Source organism: Bombus flavifrons, chromosome 8 (genome assembly GCF_040668555.2).
Source record: "Bombus flavifrons isolate JBK064 chromosome 8, iyBomFlav1_principal, whole genome shotgun sequence".
Lineage (NCBI taxonomy): Eukaryota > Metazoa > Arthropoda > Insecta > Hymenoptera > Apidae > Bombus > Bombus flavifrons.
In genome coordinates, this window is record NC_138449.1 from 2,086,067 (window position 1) to 2,099,702 (window position 13,636).

General features: G+C 33.5%; 1 protein-coding gene across 25 annotated transcripts in view; it reads left to right on the forward strand.

Moving 5' to 3' along the window:
- Tm1 (tropomyosin 1) overlaps nt 1–12,534 on the forward strand; it is a 37,733-nt gene extending 25,199 nt beyond the window's left edge. For 10 of the 25 annotated variants that reach the window (XM_069119331.1, XM_069119325.1, XM_069119327.1 and 7 more), the window contains 4 exons: nt 1,213–1,288; nt 2,268–2,330; nt 3,498–3,567; nt 10,678–11,258. In XM_069119331.1, the coding sequence (XP_068975432.1) occupies nt 1,213–1,288; nt 2,268–2,330; nt 3,498–3,567; nt 10,678–10,763 (295 nt within the window). In that variant the 3' untranslated portion in view covers nt 10,764–11,258. Of the gene's footprint in view, nt 1–607; nt 679–1,212; nt 1,289–2,267; nt 2,331–2,623; nt 2,687–3,497; nt 3,568–4,717; nt 5,685–5,719; nt 8,450–10,677; nt 11,259–12,082 lie in introns of those variants that run through there. The other 15 variants (XR_011173930.1, XR_011173928.1, XR_011173931.1 and 12 more) reach the window with 9 other exon arrangements.
- The last annotated feature ends 1,102 nt before the right edge of the window (nt 12,535–13,636 follow it).

Genomic DNA, 13,636 nt, shown 5'->3' on the forward strand with positions numbered 1-13,636 from the left:
TTGCGATCGATCACGATTTGTGTCGTGGATCGATCGTGTATGTCGATTGAATCGTGTTACTTTTAAAAGAGAAATCTGAGTCTGTAGACTCACTTTTATGTGAGGAGGCAGAGAACTTGCGTAAGAAAATTTGCAATTGCAAAACAATGTTTACAATGTGTAGTGTAATAGCAATTGTGACTGAGATTCCTCTTCAAATTCTTGTATCCAAGAAAATCGGAATCAAAAAGTACTTAATACGATAAAGCAACTTGTATATTTCTTTTTCTATATTTTATATTTTATAAAATACTTTGTTTTAATACTATAATTCGTGAATGCATTATATACTTTATGAAATTCGTTTTGATTCCATATTTTTGGATAAAAATATATTTCTATAAGCGTTTCACTAAGATTCGAGTCACAAATCGAGCAGCAGACTGCAATGAAGCAATGGGAAACAAGGAGAAGCAGACTGGAAGCTGACTGTCCGCATGCATTTGCGATATAACTTTTGTTTTCTGTATTTTACTGGAATTTTTTTTCTTTTTGTTTCTGTTCATATTTTTTTTTTTTTTTTATCATCCTTGCTTTTTCGCATGACAAGTGTGGCTGTTGATCACAGGTTGCCAGAAAACTAGTCATGATGGAACAGGATCTTGAGCGCGCCGAGGAAAAGGCAGAACTTTCGGAAGGGTAGGTGGTTCAGTTTGTGCATGTGCCACTGTTCTCTACATTCTTTTTAATTTTTCAACGTTCATGAACAATTTCCTTCCGCTTGTCTAACAAGGACGAACGCTGGTCGATGACAGATCAATATAAAATTATAGTCGGTGATATTATTGAAAAAAGTATTTCTATATAATACTGTTGCAAAAGGTTCCATATAAATTTTGAAACACCCTGTATAATATTTTTGATACTCAATCTTTAAAATCGAGTATCTTAAATTCCTTTCATGAAAAAATTGTAAAAAGATATCATATTTTGAATAAAAATTAAATGAAAAAATTACTGAAAGAAATTAAAAAAATTAAATGAAATTAAAAAATTACTTGCTTAAGAAAATATTCTGAATTCTCTGTTGAAAGCAATTCAATCATCCTGAAAATTAAAATTAAACAAAGAGCAGCGACCAGTGCTCTTCCACATACTTAAAGAAACACACTCACAGGTAGGAATTCATATTTACGACCTGGATTTGTTGTAAATGATTTTTTCATTTTACAGGAAGATCGTCGAGCTTGAAGAAGAGCTTCGCGTAGTTGGCAACAACCTGAAATCCCTCGAGGTTTCCGAAGAGAAGGTAAGTACTACTGACAACAAATATATATATATATATATATATATATATATATATATATATATATATATATATATATATATAATCTCGAATATACATACATATACAATCTGTTTCACTTTCTCTTTCTTTCAAATTCACTGCACGTTCGCGCCGCGACCAATTTGTATCAATTCTACGTCTTATAAACGTTTCTCATATGCAAATGAAACATTTTCTATATTTTTGCATACCTTGTAAATTTATATAAATTTGTATACTTTTAAAGTATACAAAATTAAAATTAAAATTCATATTATAATTGAAGTATACAAAATTAAAATTATAATTCATATTATAATTAAAGTATACAAAATAAAATTACTATTTTTTCTGTGAATACATAAATATCCGACAGTCTAATTATAAATATTGATAGATTTATTTATATAGTAGGCTTCTTCTCTTTTTCATTTTCGAAACAATTTCACCTCTGAACATAATAGAAGAAATAATTTTCTTGTCATAAAATATCACTATAGCGATATCAGAGGAGAACAAAGAGTTCAGTTTATTAATAATCCAATTATAATCGAAAGAGCAGATTTAAACGATTTGCCTCATAACGACGCGTTCATTTAACACTCGGGTTCTCGTTTTCCTTCGCGCGCATCAAATCCCTGGTTTCTCGAGGGACTTACACACTGCGAAAGTTATCACGGGACAAAAGAATCGCTGTCAGAAAAACGGTAACACCATGTAAGAGAAATATCGCAAGATTTTCCACGGTAACGTGAAATGAATACACAGGTTCGCAGAGGTTTTAATGCACCGCGTTCGTCCACAAAACGTGTATGATAAACGCGATAGAAAATAACGCGAGAGATAAAAAATCGAACAGGCGGCATAGAATTAAAAAGGAAAAAAGAGAAGACGCGTGGATGGATCGAGAAAAGTAAATTTCCATATTAAGATGCATAATGTTCACGTTACTGTACCATAGGCCAACCAGCGTGAAGAGGAGTACAAGAACCAAATTAAGACTCTTACCTCTCGCCTGAAGGAGGTACAAATCATTTTAGAGAGTGTTTTGCATCTGATTCTTGTTTTTTTTTTTTTTTAGCAGAGTGTGATTTGTCGTCGCGAGTTTTCCGCCGTTTCTACTAAAACATTAACTCGTTCACCCTTTTCTCTCTCCTCATTTACGCTACTTTCTTTCTATAACCTTAGCCGTCATTTTTCATCTTTCTTCTTCTCGTTTTGTTTTACTTCACATATTTTTCTTCTCTTTTTTAGTTTTGTAAAGCTAACTTGAGATCGTTTTTTTTTCTCTTTTTGTTTGCGCTTGTCTAAAAATAGGCGACGCAAAGAGAGGAGACTTTCGTGGGCCAGGTGAAGATTCTGGATAGTCAATTAAAAGAGGTAAGTGAGAATCGAAACGAAAGTGGAATTCTTCATTGCAGAATTTGAAATATTATCATTTTTTGTAAAAAAGAAATTTTTAGAGATTCTTATATCTATCATTTTGGTTTCGTTGTACAAACACTAGAATTAGCTGAATTAGCAGAATTTTATTTAGGTTTGTACATGCTGTAGTATCCTGTTGCTTCTTTCCATTAGATGCTCGTTCTTTTTGTACACATTCCCCTTTTATTTTGCACAACTTTCATTAATCCAGTTCAGGTACTGATATTTCACATATTACGCATAAGTACAAGCGAAAAGAACAACTATAAAAGATGTATATCGATTGCTCAATTCCTGATAAGCAACGAATGAGGTACGAATGTTTGGGTGTTGTCATGAGTAAAAAAAAAAAAAAATAGAATTTTTTTAATTAACAAAAAACAATGTGTGCATTTAACTAACAGTTTTTCGTTATATTGTTTTCATTGGAAGTAAAAATAAAGCATGGAGTGCAATTGTACTAATAAGAAAAAATAGCAGTGGAGAAATCCGTCGATTTTAAAAGGATATTTTATTTTAATAATATTTCATTTATATAATGATATTAGTAAATATCGATATTTAATAATTATTATTATACTCGGCATTGCATTTTATTTTGATGAATTTAAATGGGATATAATATACGTATGCGTAATACTCTGTAAATTATTAGCATTGACGCATGCATAGAATTTAGTTTCCTATGTAAAAATTTTAAAATCGACGACAAATCACATGAATGTGACAAAGTACAAATACTGATCTATTCTTCTCGTTTCTGTAGGCTGAAGCTCGTGCCGAGTTCGCAGAAAGATCCGTGCAGAAATTGCAGAAGGAGGTCGACAGGCTCGAAGGTGCGTATCTCATCCAACCATTTTTCATTTCCGTTTCTCTCGTGTCATCGTTCGAAATTTTCGTTTTCGAGACATTTTACTTTCTCGAACGGTCATTACGAACCTTCTTTCCAACTCTACTACGAATAGCAACCATTTTGTTGTTTCTTTGGTACTTTAGTCTAATTTAGCATTAGAAATTATGTTCTTAGTTAGAGTAAGAAAGAGAGAGAGAACTACGAATCGAACGTTAAAAACAAGTCGAAGGGAGCAGAATATGAACAGTAAGATTGCATTCAGTTACAGTTGCGATAACCTGTTAGGGATCTATTAACGAAACCATAACATCGCTTCTTTCCAAATTCACCAAGCTCCTCGAGTTTGTTTGAGTGCATCCAATGATTAATAGAACCGCAGACGACAGTCAGTTGGAGTACTAGATTTATGGAAAAATCCACTTTTTTATTTTCAACGATTTAAAATCTGATTATAAATTACTCCACGTTTTGATGGTTCTTTCCTAGAAATTATTATCAAAATAATTATATCTCGATTTTTACTATTGAATAACGAATAACTTATGTAATATTATATAATGATCCATTAAGAATGTATACACTGTTGGTCATAAAGATTAGGACACCCATTTACATTTATTGGTCACTTGATTTAATCTTTCACGATGAATGAAATAACAGATTTATAATAAAATAAATAATGAATGAAGCAAAATAGTCGAGGAATAATAAAATCACTAAAAGCCAGTGAAAAGAATTCAGTTTCTTTTTTTATGTATCTCTACGTGTCCTAATACGTGTAGCTGATAGTGTATTTTTATTTTTTACTACTTTTTCCATCATTCGGTTCTTCTTCCATCTACGAAACAATCATGCCTGTCGTTTGCTGTAAAACCTATTTCACGTATTTGCCGATTTTAATGCTAACTGCGACGACGACTTAAAACCCAAAAAAAGCGATGACATAATCGTCATATGTCGCGTCGTCTCGTGTGACGTGTGTACATAGTTGCTCGATGATCACGACGTGTTTCATTCCTCTAACCACTGCAACCCCCGAGAGGGCATATCCGCGATCAATGAGAAAGTTGTGCGCGCTCGTCTGTGCCTTCTATGTGCGTGTGCAACCTCCCTCTAACCGGTGATCTTTACAGACGACCTTGCCGCCGAGAGAGAGAAAAACAAATTGCTCCAGGAAGAGATGGAGGCCACCCTGCATGACATCCAGAACATGTAGATCGTGTCTCGCGGCTGACAGAAACATGAGAGAAAAAAAAGTCGAGAAAAGATTTATATAAATAACAAAAACGTTGAGAATTTAAAAGCATACGCAGATACTAGGGTACGATTCCTTCGGGATTAAAGGAACAAAACAGAGATAAAAGGAATAAAAAGTAAATACTGTAAACAGAATTCGAAAGGGGTGAGGGTCGCAGAACGAACGAACGAACGAACATCGAAAGCTTTTTGAGTTCGACGATATTTATCGAAATATCGTTGAGAAACAAAAAATACACGCTGTGCGACACGAGTGCTTTCGTAAACGTTTCGCAGAACGTTGAAAAACTTTTTTTTTCTTTTCTTCCTTTTCTCTTTTTCGTCGGAAAGAGAGGATATACTTTACACTTTATATACTTCTGCTGCGCACGCTTTTCACTCGAACTGTCGTTTCTTCATCTTTTTCGTAGGAAAGGATAGAACGATGGTTCAAGTAAAATGTATAATGTATAAAAGAAGAAAGGTAGGGTGTGCGGTTTGTCAAAGGGACTCGAAGATAAAAACTCCCTTTGTCTTCTGTGTTTCTTTTCTTCTTTTTCTTTGAAATTTTTTCGTTTGTTGTCCAAAACATATCTTTCACGACTATCTTTTTTTTCTTTTCTTCTCTGGTAATGCTTGCTTTTAATTGGATTGCCGATTAGTATGATTAATTTCAATACTATTGAGCGTCTTTTAATTCCTTACGAGGCGAGTACTGTAAAAGAGAATCGTGAGTAGTGAAGACATAGGAAACAGAGTAAAAAGGGCAACCGATCAAAGCGTGTACGTCAAGGAAGAATTTTCTATCGAGTTTGTCAAGCATTTTCCACCTGTTACGTCCTATCACGTATCGTGGCTTCCGAGGTTCACGTCCGGCTCAATTTGATTCGGTTCGTAAGATATCGCGAGATTTATACCATTCTACTTTTTGAATTAATCTATTTTGCTGAAAATTCTATTCTTCTGTATTTTGATTATTATCTTTGTGTACATGAGATAGTTATATAGCTTTTATATGAACAGTATTAAATTGTATAATTAATGGCTTAGACTCCTTAATTTGTTAATTAATGCACATTTCAATGACAATCATAAAAAGTTCCAATAAACATATTGGGACGACCTTAAAAAAAATGTTTGACAAATTCGACCACATAAGTAAATTTTTCCTCCACGTAGGACTACTGTATGAATTGGCAGCAAAAGGGCGAACATGACCATTGTTCGTTGCTTTTCGTCGTTAACGTTTTATAATTCCTTGGGGCTCAGCATGAAAAAGGAACGTCCTTGGCCTTCTTCCACTGCTCGTTCGTTCACTGATGATAAATCTTAAATGCTTCTAAAAGACGCTCACTGCCAGCTAAGTGATACCTTCGAGGAACAAATCCAATATTAAGCTCGTATTTGCGCGTGGTCCAGCCAAAAAGACACTAGTATTAATCTCACTGGTTAAAGCTTAGAATTTAGCGAGGTATACGTCAGGAATAAGAGATATATAGAAAGAAACCGCAATATATGTTAAAAGTTTTTGTATATTTGTAGTTTAAATCGTATATTAATATACATGTATGATAATACAGGGCACTTCAGAATATATAGTCCAGTTCAAAGAGAAGGAGATTATTTATATATAATTATGCATGAAACGTGGAAAGAAAGTCTGCTGAGAATTTTTGAGAGACTTTTATGCTATGTCTTTTATTTGACTCTTTGTGGTTCTGTGTTGAATTGTATTTTACATAATGTTAAACAGTAAATAAGAAATATGTTAAATTAAATAATTTGAAAATATTTCGGTTTTAATTTATATTGCTATTTGTATCATTATTCAATGTTGAAGTTTTAATTTTAAATTTAATAGGCAAATTTGTATTTTTATTTGATAGAAATATGTCAACATGGATATATATAAAAATACATTCCAATTTTCTACATTTTTTAAAAGCATATTAACTATAAACTATCTGATATTAAATATCGAAAGCTATTTGAACCGCAGAGTGAATTTTTCAAACAGAATCTCCTTCTCTAATTTTCTACTACGTGTTCCTCAAGTACTCAATGTTTAATCACATAAAGATTATTCGACAAAATGTGATCTTGGAAACTTGCTCACAGAAAAGGGTGAACTTGCAATCGCAATTAACGCAGCAATCATTAGAAATAGAAAGGTGAACGAGCAAAATACGTTGGCAAAAATCGCGTGTCCTTCTAGTTCACGCTGAGCCACTCGACGTTTACCGATCGTGCCTGGATTAATCCTTTATTGTAATCATTCTCTGGCCAATAGAAAACGAAAAAGGAGAAGGAAAAAAGAGGAAAAGAAAGAATGAGAGAATTTCCATTTCATGGCGCGTAACTTCATCTTATGCGATTGTTCATCGCCGCAGTTAATCGATATCGTTAATTAATATCTACATCCGTATTAAGATCACCTAATTCGAAGGTGTGTCATAGTTAATTCCACGTGAAACATTCCCCCCTCTTTATCATCGTGAAGAAGAAACTGCCTGACCATCTTTTACGTATCTAATCCCCTGGGTGATTCTCGTTCATTGTAGCTTGTCGGATGTCGTGTCGAGATGAATTTAGAAAGTTTCTCAACTTTGTAAAAGTATGAAGTATTAGGTAATCCCGTAAGTAATGCAGTTTCTTGAAAGTTGGATTTAAACTTAAGGATATGAATTGTCACTTGTCACGCTAAAAATGTGATAAATGAGGAATAGAAAATTTAATGGAAAGATGGCTAATAATTGAAAACGTTCCAGCAATAAGGAACTCTACTTCCTAATAGAGTTATGTGAACCAATAAAAATCAGCTCAAAATTAAATCACTCTAAACATTGAATAAACTTTTTCATTGTTGAATATACAAAGTCCTTCTATCGTAAAAAATAAGAAGAATATATGAGTGATCAATTATTATGAACAAATAATAATTATTGCTTTTCACTTGAAACAAAGATGCCGCATTCACTTACGGAATGACCATTTCGAAGAATAGTTTGTGCAATAATGTTTTAGATTTTTTGTATCAATCGATTAATACGTGTTAGTATGCTAACTAAATCTTTTTAGATACAATACAATGTACATTTGGGTTTTTCAAAATCTCGGGAAGACATCCGAAGAAATTAATGCGCGTCCAGCGATCGAAAACGTCACGAGTTATTCTATAGAGAGAGAACGATAGTGAAAAAGAGAGAGAGTGCGTGTGAGAAGGAGTAAGAGAGATCATGCTCTTGCTCTCTAATTATGAAAAACGAAGAAAGCACAATAATGACGATTCCACGCGTCCTACCGTTAACGATAATGACATTTCTTTGTTATTCCCGTTTTTTTTTTTCTTTTTTTTTCGAGAAAATGCCAATAGAGTGAAAGAGCATGAGAGGGAGAAAAAGGTGGAATGAATGAGAAAGTGAGAATGAGTGCGACAGAGAAAATGCATAAAAAAGAAAACGCAGATACTTGAGTTCACACTTGAGAGTTTTAGTTGATTAATTTACTTAATATTAATAAAAAAAAAACGAATGAAACGATAATAACACTAATATCACTGTAATGATTATTATATATATTGCTATTATTATAAAACTGTTTGTAATATATATTTTAATTTTGAAAAAACAGCGTGTCGTTTGTTTTTGTGCGTCTCTGTATGAGTGTTGATACTATTTTTTTTTTCTTAAACTGATTTCCAACAAAGCGTTAATTCCCGATTTCTTAACAAAAATAAAAAAAAACTACTGACCATCAACTGTGTGTACAACGCGATATAACACACGACGCTGCCCGTTGTGTTAGCTGTGCGTAGTTGTTGCATGCCACAATACACAAAGGAGAACCAAAATGTGTCCATGGTACGTATCCAAAAAAATCGTGGTGAGTAAACTCGCTTGTTATTTTATTTGCTAGTCTTCGAATTTTTCAACTACAATCCCGTTGTCCAGCATGGCCCATCCCTTTCCTATGATAATCGTCAAACTTTCGACTGTTTATTCGGAGGACATCTCCGATCATAGTAAGTGTATTCGTAGTTTCTACAGATATATGTGTACATAGAATAAAGGTCTTTCTCGAGTCGAAGTCATGATGATTCAGAGAAACATAATATGTAGTGATGTAACCACTGCTTTTCTCTGGACCGTCCAAGTTCTCTTAAATGAAGAACGCGGCCTTGAGGAAAGATTTTTATGACGCCATATTTGTTTCCTTCGAATCGATACCATTTTAATTAGGCTGTTGTATTTTTAGAAATATATAGAATACTTAATATTTTTTAATAACTTTTAACAACTTCGTACTCCCTTAGAAAAAGTGTAGAATTATAGAAAATAGCCTCTCTCATTGTCACTTAAGGAACATGTATAGTATAGATTCTGCGTTTCCAACCTATGAGTCGCGATCCCGAAAGATTGTAAAGTGTTTCCTGGCGAGTCAGTAGTCAATTTCAATTGAAAATTTCTGGCATTTATTTACTTCAGTATGACAACAGCGTTATATTAAATAACGCTATTATATTATACGCTATTATATATTAGATAGAATTATAAAGTAAAAATAAAATAAAAATTGACTTTAGCTATAAACAAAATTTTTTAGCGTTTATTTATCATTGTAATCTTCTTTATATATAGAGAGAGAGAGAGAGTGGAGAAGTCGTAAATTATTTGTCTATTATAAAGAGGATCACGATTCGATAAAGATTAGGAAACACTGATACAACTAAGAATCATCTTTCTTTATTCCTCAAATTTAAATCATATATTCATATTTCATACACGACGCGTTACATCAGCATCATAAACTATAATTCAAACTCCATGGTCTACAAGCAGCTGTCAGAGATACACGAGTCTCATTCATCTTTACTAAAACATCCAAGGAAGAACAGATTGAATCTGCTCCAAAGCCCACTTCCTGTCCAACCAACGCTTCATAGCTCTTTAACGATTCTCAACAGCTTAGCACTACCTTCTTAGAGCTTAGATCTGCTCGGACACTTACGACACTGTCGAGTAGTTATCGAAGAGTTTGCAAATTTTCTTCGAAATAACATTGCGAATGCTTGCAGATGAAATGGTGGCTGAGAAGGAGAAATACAAGGAAATCGGAGACGGCTTGGATCAGGCATTCATGGAACTCTACGGCGTCTAACGTGCCACTAACCAACCTCTTTAACGCTTCGACCAAACAAATAAAAAAAAAATATATATATATATTCATATATATACCACCAAAATTTCAAACTTTCTCACAATCTCGCTTGCTCTTAACACGTACTCCGTAAGTTACTTCTCGAGCTTAACCTGCTTAACTAACGACATCGAGGCTCTAATTTGCCACAAGACAGCATTTTTCCATGAAAGTGAAATATCGATATCGTCCCTTGCTGAACCGAGACAATGGAGATATCCGTAGAAACATCGTCATGAATATCATTTTTTCATCTTAACTCTTTGTTTTTTTCCACAATTATTGTATCTTTATTGTGTCTATAAATATAGAAGAAGATTTTTGTCAAATTATTTTTGGATCGTAGAATTAAAATAAAGCTTGGAATGTTTGATAAAGAAGGAAATAGTGTAAACTTATCATAATAGATACATACAAGCAAAGAGTTAAAAATCGAACATTGTTTTGTCAGCGAAATGCATTTTGTATTACCATCAGATCATTTTCATATCAATATTTTCATACATTAAGTATGTGTAAAGGCGATGGAGCAATATATTCGCTTTTTACTTTTTAGGATAATACAGATTATCTTCTATATATATATATATAAGTGTAACGATAAATGTTTTATTAGTTGCTTAATCCGATAAATTTTTAACGAAGGCATTGTTTATTTCAGACGAGCTTGTACACGAGAAAGAAAAGTACAAATACATCTGCGACGATCTGGACCTCACCTTCACCGAGTTGATCGAAAAGAATTAATTGATAATCGGCGATCGTATGTATCCGACGACTGTCGAAATGATTGGCGGCTGTTCGTGCATCCGACAAACGCGGTGTACTATCGAGATCATTTTGTAAAACCGACCAATCCGCTTACGTTATCGTTATTATTACTATTACACTTGTATCTCAAATTTGTTGCATCTGAAACAAATACGTTCCGCGTTCCTTCACGTCCAATTCCTCCTTTTCGTTTTCTTTTTTTATTTTATCCGGTTAACACCTTGGTTTTTGAATTATTCATCGCTTACGATCTTTTCCCTTCCTTTCCTTTTTTCTTCTTTATTCATTTTGTAAATCATACTCTAGATTACGATTAATCAAATCACTCGTTTATGATAATTCCGATTTTACGACAAAACGTATTCGGTAAGTACTCACATTCGGCGATACAGAAGTTTCTTAATGACTGTGAAGCGCATTCGTCGATCATTGTAACTAAGCAAACAGGCAAATAAAAATTTAGCCCTGAAACTACCGTCTTATTTTATTTGTTAACTATTTTACGATCGTAGATCATGTTCTAAGAAAGAATGTTTCTTTCAATACTTGCTGCGAGATTTCAATAAAAATATTCAAATTACGAGCATCTGTATTTTTTCTCAAAACCTTGCATAAAATCCTACCCTTTTTAAACCATCACTTATTAACAATACTAATATACTAACAAATAATAATAATGGTCTAAAACCATCAAAAACTATTGTAGATTTAATTACTCTTGTAATTTTAAGTTATAAGTTATAATAATTGTAAGTTATCTCGAATAGAGATGTAAGAAACCCACAATTCCTAAGCAAAATGGTGAATCTATGGTTAAGATAGTCCCTTTACTAAATTAATAACATCCTCTCTCTCTCTCTCTCTCTCTTTCTCTCTAACAAGATGATGATTGTTAAACTACGGATTTTTATGCATAGCTAAATACATTTGCTTTGTTTAGGCATTTTACACATATTAATATACTTTGATATTATAATATTTTCAATGCACTTTGAACGTTATAACGAATATTAGTAGAGCAATTTGTTTCATCTTCTAAACATTATGCTGAAAAGTTTACTTTGGAACTTTTGTATATTTTTGCATCTGTCGACTCTGGTGTAACAAATGAAATAAAGAAAAGAATGGTCCGCATTATACGAAGAAATGACATTAAAATCACAAAATAAGTCAGTGCAATAAATTAAGTTGAATACATAAAGATCCGCAGCGTAGTGACGGTAAAAGGTACCCAAAAACTAACACAGGATCTAACATTCGACTAGTGCCACGTAACCCTCCCTTTTGCATTGCAGACGTGGTGGTAAACGAGCGCTGTAAGTACAAAGCGATCGCCGACGAAATGGATCAGACGTTCGCCGACCTGGCCGGATATTAGCAGGCGGGCTAATTCTCTGACGAAACGTGTATACTTCATGTGTACACATACACGCGCGCATATACACTTCTCTGAATACATGTATCGTTTTAAAATGAGAAAGGGAAACAAAATATGAAAAAGGTCACGCTACGTTTAAAGAAACACTGCCAGCACGCGGATCCTTCGATGCACGACGCCCAGAGAAACCTTGATTGTTGATCAGGACGAAGAGGACGCAACGCCAGGCGTCTTCTCCACACCCTACACAGCCCAAGACGCTCGATGGATTATGGAAACAGTCGGTTAGATCGTGTTTATTGGTTTTTCCTATGGTTATTTTATCTTTTACACTTCGGCTGAGAAAAAGCAGGTCTAAAAGAAAAGATTACAGTAATTCTAACGAAGAGTGTTGAAGATAGCTATTCGTCAATTTGATTTTCTAACAGCTGTTTTATTTTGCAAAGTTTGGTTAAGGAAATAGGAAAATAAGTCGAGGATACTCGTTCGTCAAGTGGCTTTCCGATAGTTACCTTATTTTGCAGCATTTGTTTGAAAAAGAAAACGAAGGATAGGAGATGACGAGAATTTGAAATAATTCCAATGAAGCACGTTCAGAATAGAAGTTAAGCGGACTTGTTTGTCAATTTGATTTTCTAACAGCGCCTATTTTCATTTACAGAATCTGATACAAAGAATAAGGATGATTTTATATGTAAAATATTTGATATAGGAATGGGCGGCAGTTTGAAAATCGTATAACAGGTTTCGGCGTGACGCTCATTCGTGATTAAAAACGCGGCATTAGAATCTCTATCTAAAATAACATAAACGAAGGAAACACTCAGAATATCATTCGGAGGAGAATGAATCTGTTAATTGGCAATGATTGAAGAGTATTTTCTGTTTGATTTTTTTTTTTCTTTGTAGGTCTTTAGTACATGAAAAAGAAAGATATTATTTTTATTTAACTTTCATTCAAACCTAGATTCGAATAACATGATTTATTATTCATTTATTGTTTCGTTTATTAACGATAACTAGAATTTAGATTTAAACGGTCGTATACTTAGACCGAATTCCTTCCCTGTCTCTTTACTATTTCTATTCTATTTATTTTACACATATTTTATATTATCAATTCCGTTCTTCCGTTAGTTTCTAGCTTCTATAATTCATTTTATCATTGATACTGAAAACGATTGACTAATCGATCGATCGATACATTTTTTCAAACATTCCGTTCATTTTCAACTTTATGCATTTAAGAAATTATTAACAACAAGTATCAATATCGGTGCTCTATAGCTGTGTAGGCGTTCTTTCATCCAGCTCATCCTTAATCGCGAATCATAACCACCCTCACCCACGTAGACGGTCCTGTATCCATCAGCAACGCATTTAATCGCGGAGTTCAGCTTGTACAGCCAGATTCATAGTTATTCGTCTCGCGTACTCGTCATTAAGTTTGTCGTGAATTGAGAATCGGCTT